The sequence below is a fragment of the Desmodus rotundus genome, chromosome 4 (genome assembly GCF_022682495.2).
Source record: "Desmodus rotundus isolate HL8 chromosome 4, HLdesRot8A.1, whole genome shotgun sequence".
NCBI classification, from domain to species: Eukaryota; Metazoa; Chordata; class Mammalia; order Chiroptera; family Phyllostomidae; genus Desmodus; species Desmodus rotundus.
In genome coordinates, this window is record NC_071390.1 from 130,598,301 (window position 1) to 130,615,961 (window position 17,661).

Genomic DNA, 17,661 nt, shown 5'->3' on the forward strand with positions numbered 1-17,661 from the left:
CCCACATCTTTCACTTTCCTATGAAAGTTGTTCAGTTGGAAAAAAAATAGCTATTGCCTCAGCACCAGTGAAAATATTAAAAAACACATAATTATACCAACACATTAGTACAAATCAATACCTTGTAAGTTATGAATATTTTCACAACTAGCTAGTACTGCTTGAAGTTTTACTGGGAGAGCATTCAAGAATATTTTATTTCAAAATAGAGTTTACAGGACAGGGTAACTTTTATTAAATTTTCACGTAAAAAGAAAAAAGTTCACGGGATACTAATTATAAGCAACACCACAATTAATTGGGCATCATCTCTCTGTAAAGATTAGGCAAGCAATGTATTATTTTAGTAACATTTTTTCCTGGTCTTTCACTTTCTGTATCCTTTTCTCTTGATTTCTGATCATTGAAGACATTGCTGAAAGCGTTGATAAAACAAAGTTAATTAGAACAGCAACATTTACTGAGGCTTTAATTCTATTATGTGCTTTTGAAAAGGTCAGCTCGCTACTGTAGAATACATACATTCTGAGCTCAAGAAGTTCTTAAAACTTGCAAAGTAGCGTATTTTTTAAAAGACATGGAACAGAGCTAAGGATAAATCTTTACTCTTTCAGTTATTTTAAATGGGCATGATAATTATCATAGAAGTAACACGTACTAATGTAAATAATGTGAACACCTTGGAGGCGTATAAAGAGAGAGGGAAGTCTTTGTTTCCGTCCCCTTCACCTGCCGAACCCCCTCTCAGAGGTCGTTACCGGAAACGGCCTGGTGAGTACCTTCACCTACGTGCACACCTGCACACACACACGTTTTCTTCTTTACACAAATGTAAATGTAGTATAAATTGTTCTTTTTTTAGGTTTTTTGTTTTATAAGCTGTCCTGTAGCTTACTTTATTCACTTAACAAAATGTTAACATCGCCGCAGTTCAGCTCCTGTTTTCTTAGGCCTGCAAGGCGCTCCGTTACAGGGATATGCCAACGTGTTAGCAAATCCATTTTTAAAAAATGCTTTCTTAGTTTTCTTTATACACCATCTTATAGGAAATACTTCTATAAACAAACTTTTGGGCCCTTGTGCAATTATTTCTTATAGAATAAATTGTTACAAGTGGAACTTCTGGGTCAAGGCATCTGTGCACTTTATGTTTTGATAAATGCGTCCAAAATTTTCTCCAAGTTTCATAAGTTCCAAGGGACATCCCACTCAGACCATGTATCTAACATAACGGCCTTTTTAGTTTTTGAACAAATGCAACACGTCCCCCATCTGGGCTCGTATGTGACGGCATCACTCAGATAAACTCAGGAACGTCCCTACGTCCACGTGTGACAGAAACGGGGCCAAGAACGTAGTTCATCTTCTTCTAAAAACTCACAATAAACTCAAAATCAAACATTTTCCCTGACATATACACAAGGATCTGGGGAGATTTGAAATTTTCTTTTATAACAATTTGATATCGCATTAGTGTAATAAAAACTGTGGATTTTGGAATTAGAAATTACAGCGATCAAGTCCCAGCTCCACGACTCACATGACTTAGAATTTATTGGCTGATTGTGGTTTTATCCCTAGTTCCCTCATTTCAAACGACGTGAGACTAGTGCCCGCCTCCCAGGGCTGCCGTGAGGCTCACACGGAAAAACCCTAAGTGGGGCGCTGAGCACAGGGCCGGCACATAGCTGGCAAATGCTCAACAAATGCTACTAGCAGCTATCATTATTAATATGGTTAAGTTTATTTTGTAAGGATTTGTTCTTAGAAAAATATTTATTATCATTCATCTGCAACTCATTTCTCTAGAGCTAGAAAGATGGAATAACATGTATACTTCAAAATTAATCTCCCTCTGAAAAAAGGCTCCAGGATTCATGAATTTATGTCAAAAAAGTATGACATGTGATAGTCCTCCCAAGCCCACGGGAACATATCCATATCCTCCCATATCTATGGGAACATCCACCTGGAACTGATGCCCAGGAGTTGCTTATCACCTGCCGAGTACAATCATTTCTCATCCAAATAGCTTTAGTTTATTTATAAGCAGTTCATCTCTTTAATTAGTGATTCATTATGTAGCACTGTGTCTTATAGTCCATGCTAATTAAAACCCTGTTTAAGGCTAAATACTGTTGTTTTCTGGCTACTGACTGCAATCGTATCCTGGCTACCTCCACACAAATACTTATCTAGAGGGGAGAGCGAAAGTGACCTGCCTAAGATCACACAATAAATCCAGGGCTTAGTCATGGTTAAGTCCCTTATATTTTGACTAAGGTTGCTTATTCAAGATCCTGTGCAGTGGGTCAATAGGTGGGTCAATAGGTAGGAGGCTTAAATGGAAGTGCAGTATGCTTTTGAGCAAGGAAGATCTGGCCAAATGTACACTGTACCTTGGTTCTTCATTTGTAAGTCTTCTACCAGAGTCTGCAAGCTTTCCAGTCTGTTCTGAAGCTTCCTGCATGTTTTTCCTGTGGTTTCTATTGGCTGAGACTGTGAAGCTATTAGAAAATTGCTTAGATGTGATATTAAAAGCCTACTTAATATATATTTGAGAAGTCTTCCAATTACAGGTTAAACAATCTTTCCTTTAAAATAATGAAAACCTTAAAACACTATTTTAAAATAAAGAAGAGTCTTATCTAAATATTGCAATATTAGCTTATTTGATTTTGTTTCAAATCAATCTGATTTACTCTTATTTAACTATATTACATTACATGGGATGAGTGAGAGGATATACCTTAATAATACATTCTACATTATCAAGGACAGCTTTTCATGCCAAACCTTAGAGTTCCATGAACTTAGGATTTGGAAGAACAAGATTTAATACTGACACTGGCAACATTCTTGAAGGTGTGTGAGGCCAAGCCCACGTTTTAGCCACGGTCGCCTGAGTGAGGATGGTGCTACAGTATGGAAGAGGGTGGCCTGGGTGCTGCCAGGGCCATGGCAAATGGAGGGTAAATGTGGCAGGAGCAGGTGAGGAGGGGCTGGACAGCACTCAAGCTACATCTCATCACTGTGCTAAGTTTTGTCAACCTCTAAAAAATTCTCAACGGGCAATCTCCAGATTTTAATTTTGACCTTAGTCTCTGATGCAACAACTTTCCTAGTTGACCCCTCATCAAGGGGAATGATGCCCTAGAGTGCTGGGGCTCTTTGAGTCATGGTTACATATGATGAAAAACATGTCAAGTTCAAGTCAACATCTATGTATTCAATGTCAGTGATTTATCAGGAACATATTCTAAATCAAACCTTCTTCTTATCTGTCTTAGCAAAAAAAAAAGGAACTTAGAATTTTAAAAATGAGGACATTTTGATAAGCTTGTATGATAGATATTTGCATATACAGAAGCAGAGACAGCCATGATTTTAGAGAATGTAAATAAGAAAAGTCACAGCATTTAAAAGAATGCATGAAATCTTATAATAGAAAAAAGTTCATTAATCATGACAGAGAAAGAAAGATAATATTTACATATAATTTCTATGTATATTTATTATGGGGTGTGTGTGTCTATATATAGAGAGACACACACACACAATAGCTATTCTATTTAAATCAGACCCACTCAGTTTTGCAGCTAGCTATCAGAACTTGTACATAAGAACACCATGTAGTATCTTATTCTCATTACAGAAAGGAACTTTCAATTTACCAGAGCTTTAAAAGCAATTAATCTTATTGTTGCTATTAGATCATTCTTACCTTTAACAGAATCAGGTGAATGAACAGATTTGGCGGATCTATACTGCGATGTGGAACCTATTGAATCTTCAGCTGAACTAGTTAGGAGTGAGTGAACTGGAGACTTCTTAGGAGAAGAGTGGAATGAACGAGAAGCTGAATTTTTCACAGATGGACTTACTAAAATTTTGCAAGAACAAAAGTAAAAGAAGAGATTTAATTAAAAATAGCACGCCACACCTCTCAAAAAGTCAAACTCACAAGAAAATGTTCCCAATGCCTGGCAGGGGGCAGAAAGGACGTTCTTTTGAAGACCCAAGGCTCTGGGTGGAACTGGAAGGGGCTCTGCAGGGAAAAGGACTGTGTCTTAGGAATAAAGATCTACAGGAACAACACCTGCCCTTGGGGATCCGAAGTCCAGCTTCAAATCTTCTTCAATTCGTAATTGGATTACATCAGTCTCTGAGTTTGTCCTTAGTTGTCTGCTACAGTGAGCAGGAATGCGCTCGTTCTCCTGAGGAAGGTGACCCTATCCTAAGCACCAAACCATCTGTACAACTTTCATAAACGTTTGTTACACACTAAAAACAGCTAGGTGTATGAGGAGACAAAATTACATGATGGAAAACCAAGAAAATATATATATATGGACCCCCAAGGTCTGGATAATGGAGGCACAGACTATGACAGATTCAAATAGCATGATGACTGCAAACCCACACAGGGTCTTCTCATACAAAGGAAGTCGTACCTGGACATATCAGTAAAACCTGCTAACAAACAACCAAATCAAACCAAAGACAAAAACAGGCTTAAAGCGGCCAGAAGGGCAAAAAGGACAAATTACATTTAAATGAGCAACAATTAAACTTAGAGCTGACTTCTTAGTAGAGACAGTGGAAGCAAGAAAACAATGGAATATTTTCAAAGTGAAAGAAAAATGTCAACTCTAAAATTCTATTCTCAGCAAAAAGTATTCTTCAAAAATGAGCATAAAATAATGACAAGTTCAGAAAAACAGAAACCGAGAAAATATGTCCCTAGCAGACTTACATTAAAGGAAACATTAAAGACATAAGTGAAATGATATCAGATGGAAGATAAAGTATAAATATGTAGATACATTAAAATGAGTATCAACTGTAGAAAACAATGAAATTATCCCCTGCAGTATTTATATTTATAATTAAAATAAGTGACAATAATTGTATGTAAGTTGGAAGGACAGTGAATAGATTTAATGTATTCTAAGGTACTCACAATACTTGAGAATAGGGAAAGCACTCATTTTATTAATCTAATAAAGCAAGGATATATCTTGTATTCTCTTGAATAAAACAACAATAGAAACATACAAGTGAAGTACACCTGAAGGAATTGTTAAATTTCAAACAAATGCTCTTTTCTTCAAATACTAGTTTTTAAAAGATTTCTCAGAAGTTAAAGACTATTTAAAAATTAAGAGTTTGTTTTTCTTTAAGAAGATTATGTTGTTTTTAAAGATTTTATTTATTTATTTTTAGAGATAGCAGAAGGGAAGGGGAAAGAGAGGGAGAGAAACATCAATGTGTGGATGCCTCTCACATGGCCCCCACTGGGGACCTGGCCTGCAACCCAGGCATGTGCCCTGACTGGGCATCAAACAAGCGACCCTTTGGTTTGCAGGCTCAATACACTGAACCACACCAGCCAGGGCAAAAGATAAGTGTAATTAAAAAAAAAGAAAAAGACAAAAGGAACTAGGGCTGTGGGAGGGTTACAATTTTAAATAAGGTTGTGAGAGGAAGTCTCACTGCGACAATGATGAGCAAAGACTCAAAGACTCTGAAGGAGGTGAGGGCGTTAGCAGCGTACAGGGCACCATGGGCGAAAAGGTCCTGATACAGAAGCTGCCTGGACTGTTCAAGAACAATTCAAGGAAGGACAAAGCAGAGTGAATAAAGTGGGAACAGTAGGAATGAGACCACAGGATTAATGGGGACTCATAGGTTATTGTAACAGCATTAGCTGCCATTCTCGTGCAAATAGGAAGCCGCTGTAAGGTTTTAAGCCGGCCCCATTTCTGTGCTGTCACTGAACACTCACCTGCAGAGGCGAATGTAAAGCAGCTCGAGGGATCTTCCAGCTCTCCTGCGTGCAACGTGACCGGCTCTCTGGAAGCACAAGAACAGTCATGCAAACACTTCACTTCAAAAACACAGTTAATTTTCATGGACAGAAGCAAGTTAGTGCAGGCAAAGCGATGGCTTAAAATATAAACTCAAGGTGGTCATCCTAACCCTAAACTGCAGAAACCCTAAAATATCCAATGAGGGAGACCCGAAGCTGCATTATATTTACGTGTTCAGTGCCCATGAACATTCTGCAGAATGAAAATTTAATAATACATAATCTTAGTTAGAAGATTCATTTTTGCTTTTAGTGTAATAGTAGCTTGAAAACCCAAATATTTCTCTCTTGGATTCTGAGATAAGATCTTAATGACTTACATAAAAATGAAAAATCCAAGGCAAAAAGGAAGGAAACCTCTCGTAGCAACAGTAGTATCACTTTACATGACTATCAACCTTACTTAAGTCAGTAAGTTGAAAGAAACCCCATAGTTCTGTGCGTGGGGTTCTGGCACGAGAAAACTACGGCAGCAGCTCTCCAGTGGTTCCCTTGCAGGGGGTTGCTGAGGTCAAGACTACTTTTATCATAATACTAAGATAGTATTTGCTTTTTAACTCGAAGTGTCTTACATGTGTACAGTGGAGTTTCCTCAGGCTGCGCGATACCTGATGTGACAACAGACTACACGCAGGTGCACATGAGAGAATCCAGCTATCTGATGTTAAATCATGCGTTGAATTGTAAGACAATGCCTTCTTAATAGCCGTTTGTTTGAAAACAGAGCTATTTTTCATGATAAAATAGATTATAGGCACATCTAATACACTTTACTTTTAAATAAGTATCAGTGTCTTAAATTTTTTTAATGCTTAAAATTAACATTTATTTTCCAATATTTAAAATGGCAATAGAAATGACTCAGATACGCAAAAGCTCTTTGGAGTCCTCACTGATATTTGGGAGTGCAGAGGAGTCCAAAGACCACGAACTTTGAGACAAGCCCTGGGAAGGAAGGTCGTGGTTGTGTTGCACACAGGCTTAATTATCAGGGCAGAGTTTGTTCTTGCTGCAGGAGGCAGTGGGGAGCCTTTGGAGGTCTGGGGGCTGGGCAACAGATAGTCTGAGGTGTACTTCAGGCAGACCAGTTTGAAATTGATGCACTGGAGTGACTGAAACATGTGAGAGACCAGAGATTTAAACACATCTACACTAAACACGGTAGAGGCAACCACCATAGTCCACGAGAAAGGGAGAAGGTCTAGGCTGAAAAATCCCTGACAAAAACATACCTGTATTTGAAGGCCAAGAACCTACAAATGTTACCTTATGTGGCAATAGAGGTTTTGCAGATCTGATCACATCAAGCTTAGATTTTGAGATGGGGAGATTATCCTGGATTATCCTGGATGGGACCTAAATGCCGCATAAGTGTTTTTCTAAGAGGGAGGCAGGAGGAGATTTTATAAAGAGAGAAGATGATATGATAATCTCAGCAGAGATTTGAGGATGCTATCCTGTGGGATGTGAAGATGGATGAAGGAGCCACAAATCAGAGTTAAAGGAAGAAAGCTCTCGAAGTTGGCAAAAGGTAAGGAAATGAATTAGTCCCAAGAATTTTTGTGGGGGTATGGCCCTGACAACTGATTTAAGACTTTGGGCCTCCAGAACTGTTAAGACAGATACATTTGTATTGTTTTAAGCCACTAATTTTGTTACAGAATCCATTGGAAATTAATGCAGGCAGTTTGAGGGGATGGTCCAAGAAGAAAATGGATTTGAGAACTGTTTTAGAGTCAAAATCAGTAAGATTTGGTGACTAGAGTAATGAGACAAGCAAAAAAGAAGAATCAAAGGTAACGTGAGCGGTAGAGCCCCTGTGTAACACAGAAGCATGAGCTGAGGGGAATGATCTTGTGGAACGGTCATCTTTATTTATTTGGTCATTATGACCTTCAGGTCATTGTTTCGTTTCCTGCGACATCCATATGGAGGATTAAAAAAGAGAGCTAGATACTATAAAGCCTTTCTAGGAAACTTTCCTTAGGGCATAATGTTGCTCTTTAAATTGTAACAATATGACAGAATAAGAAAGGTCAATTCTCAAAAAAACTTGTGAGAGATGTTGCTCTCAGATTAATTCAAGCACAAATACCAGTTATTTGTCTAATTTTTATTCTTTTCTGGGTATGTAGAGTATACTGATTTAACTAATATGGCTGCAGAAGTTTCAAGATTAAGAGACATTATTATAAAATGTTGATTAAAGAGAATGTGCTGCACATCCAGTGAGATGCTGAGATAAAACAGCAATTTTAGTATTCTTCCTCATTTGTGAGTTTTAAAAATGGCCAATTTGCCACTGTGTAGAACACTTGAATGCATTTGTAATTTTCTAGCACGCAGCATACTTTTCAGATCTTCGGTTAAATACCTAAAAATCACTTCTTCCCATTTGAACAGAGGAAGGGGCTGGGCCCATCTTCTCCTTAGCATTCTCTCTTCTCTACAAACACACTGCTGCTGCAGGAAGCAGACTTTTCTAGTCAAGGAAAACCCAGCAGAACTTCACGTAGCTCAGGGAAGCAGTCAGTGCCTTTGTGCCCCACGCCTAGGATTGGGCTCTTCCCCAGCAGCTCGGTCCAGGTTCTCAGAGCTTGGGAGCCAGACAGACCTGAGTTCAAATCCAACTCCACTGTATGACCTTGGCAAGTTGCTTAAGCAACCTGGGTCTTCATTAACGACCTACACATGGGGGTAGTGATGCCTACATTATGGCTTAGGTAGACTGAAGCTGGTGAGTCTAAAATACCCGGAAGATAGAAAAACAAACATGTGCAGTAGATTGTTGCAGGTATTATTAATAGGAACATTGCTGTGTTACACAGCCAGGGGAGAAAATCAAATCTCATTTCCTTTAGGTTAAGAGAAAGATATATTTAGAAAGATTCAAGTTTGTTGTATATTGATCAAGTAACAGGGACAGTAAGAAAATATTTACAATACTGGCTTAGTTCATTCACCAAACGAAGATGTACCGAATAACACTGGGTGGCAGAAGCTTTATGCTGAGGATACCACAATGAATAAGCCTCTGCCTAACTGGAATTTAAACAGTATAACTCATTTTCATACTTTATGATTTTAAAAAGGGCTCTGATATCTCTATTTTTTGTGTGTGGTAAACATAGAAAAGAAAAAATAAGCATTTTTTCCAGCAGTCAGTCAATACGCAGATCTTAAACTGTACGCAACAGGGCCCGCGTCCGTCTCGCTCACTGTATGACACTGGAAGGGACTAGCAGAGAGCGTGGCACGTCGGGGGCGGCTAAACAGTCTTCTGAATTAAAGAGTGAACAGTAGTGACAGGGACGGTCTGAAAGTCTGGGCTGGTAAGACCTTTCTTACCTGCTGAGAGTTTCACTTGATTTACTGCCTTCAGTGGAGTCCCTTAATGAGTTGCTGCTTCTGTTGGTAGAGGGATGCGGGAGATTAAAGACTATGCAATGTTATTTTAACTTAGTGACAAAACAGAGTTGTTCCTCTGAACGTTGCTTTTAGACAAACATAGATTCAAAGGAGTGAGATTGGGGCACTGGCTCTTCCAGGTGCAGGAAACAGTATGGAGAAAAGCTTGAAGACAAGAAGACACGGGAGTCAGGAGTCTGTCTGTCTAGGTCAGAGAGGAACATGGGAGTGAAGCAGGCTGGTGACAAGTCGGGGAGACTCTGAAGGTCGGTCTGAGGGGACATGTACTTAATGCAGCAGGCGGTGAGGAACTACTGAAGATCTGTGAGCGATGGCCTCTGTGTCTAAAATGAATGACAAATTAATTTTTGCCTTTTTTCTTTTATGGCTAAAGTCATTTCTCAGAAGCAGTCTTTGTTTGGGGGTATGGATTTCATTTCTTTATGTTCTTTTTATGATTCCATTTAAAAATTCAGTGCTTCAATTACTGATGCACATAGGATTGTTAGAGGCTATCATTTCCTTCCAGACTACCTTCCTTTCAAATGTGATGTAGCCATTGTAAATATGTGTAACTGTAGGAAAGTCTTCTGGGTTTGGCATGGCACACAGCATAAGCACCATCATGTGGGTAAACAGCAGCAAATTTAAAATAAGCAAAAAAGGTTTATTAAATGATTTCTAGAAAGTAAATATCTTTAATATATTTCATTGAAATTCTTTTTTTAGTTTCAGTTAAAAAATGTAGTAACTTTATTTTTTAAAGATTTTAAAATTTATTTTTAGAGAAAATGGAAGGGAGGGAGAAAGAGAGGGAGAGACATCAATGTGTGGTTGCCTCTTGTGCGCTCCCAACCAGGGACCTGACCCGCAACCCAGGCCTGTGCCCTGATTGGGAATCGAATCAGACCAGACTCTGGTTTGCAGGTTGGCACTCAATCCACTGAGCCACACTAACCAGGACATAACAGTTTCCTTTCAGTGAGTGGCCAGTTCTCATGCAAACTATCCAAACAGACTTTCCAAATTACCTAGTCACATACAAAATTCTTAGACAATTACTTAGATTCAAGAATCTCAGATCCTTTTTACCTATAGCATGTCTCTAATCTCAGGCTTGATTCAGTGGTGCAGTCTCTTGTTCTGTCATCTCTGTAGAGATAAATGTAACTCTCAGTTAATTACACAAAGAATAATTTCCAGATTCTATGTATTTTTAGAATAATCAATTGCTTATATGTATTTAACTCTTCTTTAAGGCACAGCAGTAGATTTTAGGCCTCTTCAACGCAGAAATGCCTTTCTGTTTCATGGACTCTTCAAAGCTTTAGATAGAGTAAACACTTTGGAGAAAAGGTCGTTTGTAGGATTACAGCAAACTAACATAAATTCTCTGAAGGCAGAGACCAAATACATTCATATTCAATACAGTCCAATACAGTTCAAGCCCATAATGGCTGAAGTGATGAAAATCCGGTCACGGAAGGCATGGCAACCTTGTGGAATGACCAGTAAAATTGGTCATTCCTAAGCCAGGGGCTCTTACTTTTACTACCAGCTTTCCCCTTTGCCTCACAGGAAGAAGCAATTCAGTCTGTGCCTAAATGTATTCATCTGTTAAACGAGCTTAATGATACTGCCCTGGCTTAGAAAGCATATTAGAGAGTTAAAAAAAAAAAAAAGTGCTCTGCACATGTCAGTATTCGTTGATGGAGTGAGTGGCCAATAGAATATTCCTGACGTGTGATTCAGTGTATACAATGTTATCCTAGCTAACTGGGCTGTTACTACTAACATTTGACTATTACTATAATCATATTATTAATAAAAATTAGGCAAATCCAGCTAATAATTTGCTGCCTCAGGTCAATATATACTAATTGAACATATCAGTATATTTGCCACATAACCAGAAAGTGAGTATTACAACAACGTTGTTATCATGCTAACAGCTAGTATACAATTACTATTATACTAAAAATATAGTATATACCATCTTAAAAGTTTTAAGTTAGTATAATAATACTCAATAAAATTTTAAAACACTATTTGAAAAGAATGTGAAAATCTTGTTGATTTCTGTAAGTATGTATAAGGAAGGGCTCATAAACTGGTTGAATCCCTTTTGGATCCGAACACGTATTAATTTGATAGGAGTCATCGGCATGGATACCTAAAGAACCAAGGCCTTTCCCGTTAGCTTACACCTGGAGAGTGATACAGTTCTCAAGGTCCTGGTTTTAGCTTCACCTATGTGGCTGCAGGTAAGTCAACCTGTGGAAACTTGAGTTTTTCTCCTTTGTAAAATGGGATATATAAATCCTGCCTTGTCTTGTCTCAAACTGTTGTGGTAATAAATAATATTATGGATGTGAAATTTGTTGGTCTATAAATTTATACAGAAATATAACTTTGGGTTACAACTTACCCCGATTACTTTCTGAATAGAACAGCTATATTATTTTCTCTTGATGCTAAGTTCTTGCATAACTCCTTCACTTTCACATTGCTACCCCGGTAACGTCAGATGCTTCAAACTTTCTTATACCTAGACCTCCTAGAGCAGTGATTTTCAATCTTTTTTTAAATCTCATGATACACATAACTAATTACTAAAATTCTGCAGCACACCAAAAATATGTATTATATTTTTTGTCAACCTGACAAAAAATAGGTATCATTTTAATTCATTCAAGCTGGATGGCTATGGTTACATTGGATGTTGTCATTTTTTTATTTGACAATCTAAGGGGAAACAGGTCAGTGCCCCTGACTAAACAGGTATTGCCTGTTTTAAAAATTCTCGCGGCACACCAGTTGAAAATCGCTGCCCTAGAGAGTAACACGCAGACAACGTGACGGCGGAGCACTGAGGAGAGAAGGTCCCGGCTCTGCGGCACACTCAGGCTTACACAGCCACATAGGACACCCCCAGAGCCGCTGTCCTCCCGTCCTCCTCGGTCTTGCCCAGGGCCACAGCCGGTTCCTCGTTGATCACACTTCTCAACTCCTGTAGAAGCTGTTTCAGATCCCTGGTTGGATCCTCCTTCGGTGTGTTGGGTTTCATAGAGTGCTGAAATGAAACAATTTGCAAAACAAGGCCATATTTTTTCAGATTTGGATGTTACTATTTCCTGTTATAAAATTAATTCAACTGGTAAATCAACTGTTCTGTGACTGCCAATTTGTACTTCTCCAGCCCTTCACCTGTTTCACCATGCCTCCCAATCCGCCTCCCGCCTCGCAACCATCAGTTTGTTTTCTGTATCTATACGTCTGTTTCTGTTTTGCAAAAACAGATAATTTCACTATAACAAGTGAAATGCTTATTTTAATCTCCACTTCTTCATCTAAAAGGAGGAAGATAACTCTTACTTTGCTAGGATCATATAACAAATGAGAAGTACTTGTTATGTACATAGTAAGTATTCAAGAAAGACTGTTTTCTACCTCCCTTTTTCCTTAGTATAAAAACATATAAAGTATTTTATATGGTTCATACTTACTGATCTAGGCTTGCCACAGGTACTGTGACTTGAAGCATAACGTGTTAGTGCCAGGGCAGAGCCGCTAGTAAGGACTTATCAGGGTTAACTGTGTATTCTAGCTACTCTGCTCCTCTCAAGCACAGATATTATCTTTCTTTTACTTTTTTCTTTTTTTTAAGCTTCAGGGGAAAAAATTGCATGAACACAGTCAGAAACTTATTTCCTCTTTGTTTCCAAATAGTTTTTGAACAACTTCTTGTACATGCAACATCTTATCCTCTTCTCTGGAAGTCTGCTATATAGGGAGGAAAGCATTTACCTGCAAGTTTTTGTACAATGCTCTCAACACTGACATTCCAATAAGGGTTATATGATGACTCTAGAAGTTAACCTACCTAGCAGGTTATTCTTTCCAGCAGGCAGGTTAACCTAGCAGGTAATTCTTTCTATCTGTAGTTATTTCAGTAAGGTAGGTATAAGTGAGCCATGTGAGGACATATTAGAAACAGAATAAAATGGGATTCAGCAGTGATCAAAATTTCCTATTGGCTCCAATTAAATCTCAGAAAATCAAATGTTTACACCACGAGCAAAACTGTAGACACACATCGTGGGTGTCAATGACTCCTAGTCAAATGTTCGTTGTCGTTGTTGTTTGATTTGTGGGGTTTTGGGAATACTTAGTAGTTAATTTTTATCAGTATTATAGGAACAGAGTTTTAAAGGTAAAATGCTTTTATAACACTTAAAACATAAGGCAGCAGTCTCCAGCTCTTCCTCTGCCCACCCCCAAGTTTAGTCTCCAGAGAGAACATGCTTAAATCTAATATTAATATTATTATTCTATTGTTTGATAGACTGTTGTGGGGAACCTTTCCAAGCATGGGAAATGTGGCTCAGCCCCCACTTGGAAAAGCCAGTGGGCAGCGAGGTTGGCGGGCAGGACCCACGTCCATGGATAGGTTCTCCAGTGGGAAATCAGGCCTGCATTGTATCTAGACTGCTGTGAGACTTGCTCTTGCTAAAACTCCCTCACCCTGAATTGAGGCAGCAAATGTTTACTCAGTATCTTTAACTTCCTAAAGTCTGTGCTAAACCACCCAAGTATGGAGTGTGAGCAGTTTCCCCCTTGAGCTGTAACATCCTTGTCTTTTAAGTAGTTAGCAGTATTCTGTCCTTTATTGTCCTTAAAAGGTAATCACCTGTGGTGAACCTGTGCATAGTAAATGAGGACCATCCTCGATGTATGTAATGTGCCTAGAAAAACAATAAAAGCCTGTCCAGGTGGGGATTGGCTCTCTCTCTTGGGCTCTCTCTAGCCCTCTTGCCCTCTCTCACTTAGAGAGTGGCCGCACCGTCCCTTTTCCTCCACAGGATTTTTGTAGTCCATGTGTATTGTATATTGCGGCCACAACACCGGATCCTGCGGGCAGGGATCTGCGTCAGACTGTTCTATTATTTGCTGTGTGATTGCTTACTTTTCAGTACACTGACGTGAACTGTGAGGAGTCCACCTCAACTTTTAGTCATTTCACAGTACATGTGTGCACTGAAATGGCACAGGTAGACTAACTGGTAGGTCACCGGTCACCCTGTTGCTATACTTACAATAAGACTAAAAGGAATAAGACATTGTATGATTATAGGTAAGTTCCCATATAGTTCATAAAGAAACAATACACAGCAAATCATTTTCATCTTGGTAGAGTATTAAATATAACGCTAACTTGCCATTGGCATTTGAAGTAATGCTTATTTTAGCTACCTCAGCATTTGCTTAGTAGTCTGGAAATGCTCGTGATGGAAGGAATTGAACATAAGCCTATTAAATAATTTACTTTAACAATCATTGCTAACATTAATCCCACTGAAAATTTTATTCATCCAGTCTACATAAATCTAAATCTAGTAATTAAAACTGTCATAGGTATAGATGTATTTTTTAAATAAAATTCTTCTCCATTTAAACTTCTTTATATATTATGTCACTTGTGTCACGGATTGTAGCACCAGCTCCTTACATGAGACAGGAAGCTGCCCGTGGACTGGGAAGACGGCAGGTTGGAGTGGCAACGGGCAGCGGGCGATGACTGCAGAAGGCGTGGCTTCACAGAAGTGTTGGAGGTGTATCCAGGGCCCTGAAGTTCCTGGAAAACAACACAGATATGAGCAAAGTAACTGTCAACCTACAATTTGTATTGTGAAATCAAAATGTATTTTTGCAAACATAATTTTAGTCTCCCATGATGAACTTCTACAAAGTTATAAACCAAAGTGCTGTATTAAGCAAGATGATTCTGGTGTCTAAGTTACCCTTTGAAGACTAAGCATGTGCTTGGGAAGATGCCTTCACACTTCTGATTGACAAGAGCACGCCAGGTAGGCAACCACACCCAGCGTGGCATGCCGCTACACTGGTTCCTAACCTTTGGAGAGACTCCACACTGGTGCTGGCATGCTACTGAGAAAGATCCACCACAGCAGTGAAAGTCTGTGAAAGGATCCACTACCAAGACTTTCACGTATGTCTGCAACTTTCAAATACACTTGGAAAATAGACATACCTTTCAGTGGAAAATGTACTGTTTTTAAAGAACACATGTACTTGGCATGCAGATTACATCATTTTGCTATTCTTCAAAGAGGCCCAGAACACTTGCACTTGGGCCTTCACGCTTGCCTGGCCCTTCTGTATGCAAACTCTCCCCGCAGGCCCCCCCAAGGCAGGCACTTTTGTGTTTCTCCCACTTGCTATGAACTTAACATCAAGCATGCTGCTTCAATTGGTTACCATATGGGAAAAGGGCAGGTATAGGGTGTAACAAGGTTTGTACAGATGTTATAATTGTTAGTGTCGGATAATGCTGAAAGTACACTCGTATGTATCTAAGGTAATAAACAAGACAGAAGTATATCAAACAAAGGCATTATTTGCCTTTTCTCATTAAAAAAAAAAAGCTTACTTTTACATCCAAAGTGTGTTGGAGTTTCAGGCGCACAGACTCTTGTTCCTGACGTTGTATTATATCTTGACACTCTGCAAACTGCAAAGACGCCTACAATCAAGCAACCACATGCGGTTTGTCCTCCGTTTCATACAACTTCATTCATTAACCTATAAACGGAGAGTTGCCGTCTCTTCGAGGAAACTTCCGCACCGCTAGCACACTGTGTTTATCTTATCTGTTTTATACAGTTAACGGAGAAAGACTGGGGGCCATGTCTTTATCCTCTGCCTCCTCAGCATGTTACAACATTTAGCCTGTGGAGGGCACTCAAAGAATGAACGTGCTAAGGATAAAATGAGCAAACAGCTTTAGCAATGTAAAACAGTTCACAGAAATAACCACAACTAAAATTCACTGAGTCAATATATCATGTTTTAGGATCAAAGTTGACATAGATAAATAAAGATCATACATCATTTTATCTAACCATGAACGCTCTGATTTCTTAAGAATCAAAGATTAGTTTGGGCCAATTTTTAATCTTCTAGAGTTTTCAGGTGACTGGAAAGTTATATTCCTCTATAATAAATGTGTCATCGATCCTTCTTGTTATTTAAGCTGTGTTTTCTACCTTCATCTTCTGGACCCCACAAAGTGCCGGATACTAGCATTGCTTTATAATTTTATTAATATTATTAACAGACTGTCTTCTCCCTAGTGTTCAAGTCATTCTTTGGTGGTTAGATTGGAGACATTTTTATTTATTCAGTCCACTAAGGACACCAGGAGAATCTTACATCTTATATCTTACTTCTCCTGTGACTGTATTAGTCTGAAAAAGATAATTTTGTAAAGAGTACACATTATAACTGTATTCTTTTATTTCCTGGAAGGTAAAGCTCTTTTTAATTTATGTATATTTGACACACAATGTTATGTTAGCTTCAGGTATACAACATAGTAAGATTTCACATCTATATACCTTAGAAAGTAATCACCACAAAAAGTTCACTACCCACCGGTTACCATACAAAGTTATTGTGATATTATTCTCTGTATTCCCTATGCTGTACTTTACATTCTCGTGACTTATTTATGTTATAAGTTTGTACCTCTTAATCCCCTTCACCTTTTTGCCCATTCCCCCACTGCCCAACTCTCTGTCCCTATCAGGTTTTTTTTTTTGTATCCATGAGTCTATTTTGTTTGCTCATTTGTTTAGTTTTTTAGATTCTACACATAAGTGAAATGATACAGTATTTGTCTTTCTCTCACTTACTTCATTTAGCATAATACCTTCTACGTGGACCCATGTTGTCGGGAATGGCAAGATTTCGTTCTTTTTCATGGATGAATAATATTCCAGTGTGTGGGGAATGTTATACATATCCACTTCTTTATCCATTCACCTAGTGATACACACCTAGGCTGCTTCCATATCTTGGCTGTTGTAAATAATGCTGCAGTGAATATAGGGGTGCATATATCTTTTTGAATTAAGTGTTTTGTTTTCTTCAGATAAGTGCCCAGACATGGAATTTCTGGGTCATTCTTTATCTATTATTATAGTCTTTGTTTTGAAGTCTGTTTTGTCTCATATGAATATTGCTATCCCAGCTTCTTTCTTCTGTTTGTTTCGGTTTTCATGAAATATCTTTCTGTACTCCTTTTATTTTCCATCTGTGTCTGTCTTTCAGTCTGGAGTCCCATGGAGGCAGCATATATAAGGGTCATGTTTTTTTTTTATCCATCCAGTCACCATATGTTTTTTCAATGGAGCACTTAGTCATTTTACATTTAAAGTAATTATTGATGGGTATGTACTATCGCCATTTAAATTTTTTCATATTAGGAGTATAAGTGGCCAACCATTTTTACTATATTTTTTGGTTTTACTATTGAGATTTTTCTTAAATATATTTACTTATTTCTAGTTTTGGCCCTT

General features: G+C 38.4%; 1 protein-coding gene across 5 annotated transcripts in view; it reads right to left on the bottom strand.

Moving 5' to 3' along the window:
• Positions 1–216: 216 nt before the first annotated feature.
• CCDC158 (coiled-coil domain containing 158) overlaps positions 217–17,661 on the bottom strand; it is a 64,006-nt gene continuing 46,561 nt past the window's right edge. For 2 of the 5 annotated variants that reach the window (XM_045185032.2, XM_045185029.3), the window contains exons 17-25: positions 15,732–15,824; positions 14,790–14,915; positions 12,193–12,353; positions 10,373–10,432; positions 9,221–9,280; positions 5,789–5,856; positions 3,725–3,883; positions 2,400–2,499; positions 217–415 (exon numbers count right to left, since the gene is read on the bottom strand). In XM_045185032.2, coding sequence (XP_045040967.2) covers positions 295–415; positions 2,400–2,499; positions 3,725–3,883; positions 5,789–5,856; positions 9,221–9,280; positions 10,373–10,432; positions 12,193–12,353; positions 14,790–14,915; positions 15,732–15,824 — 948 coding nt within the window. In that variant the 3' untranslated portion in view covers positions 217–294. Of the gene's footprint in view, positions 416–2,399; positions 2,508–3,724; positions 3,884–5,788; positions 5,857–9,220; positions 9,281–10,372; positions 10,433–12,192; positions 12,354–14,789; positions 14,916–15,731; positions 15,825–17,661 lie in introns of all 5 variants that reach the window. The other 3 variants (XM_045185040.3, XM_045185046.3, XM_045185060.2) reach the window with 3 other exon arrangements.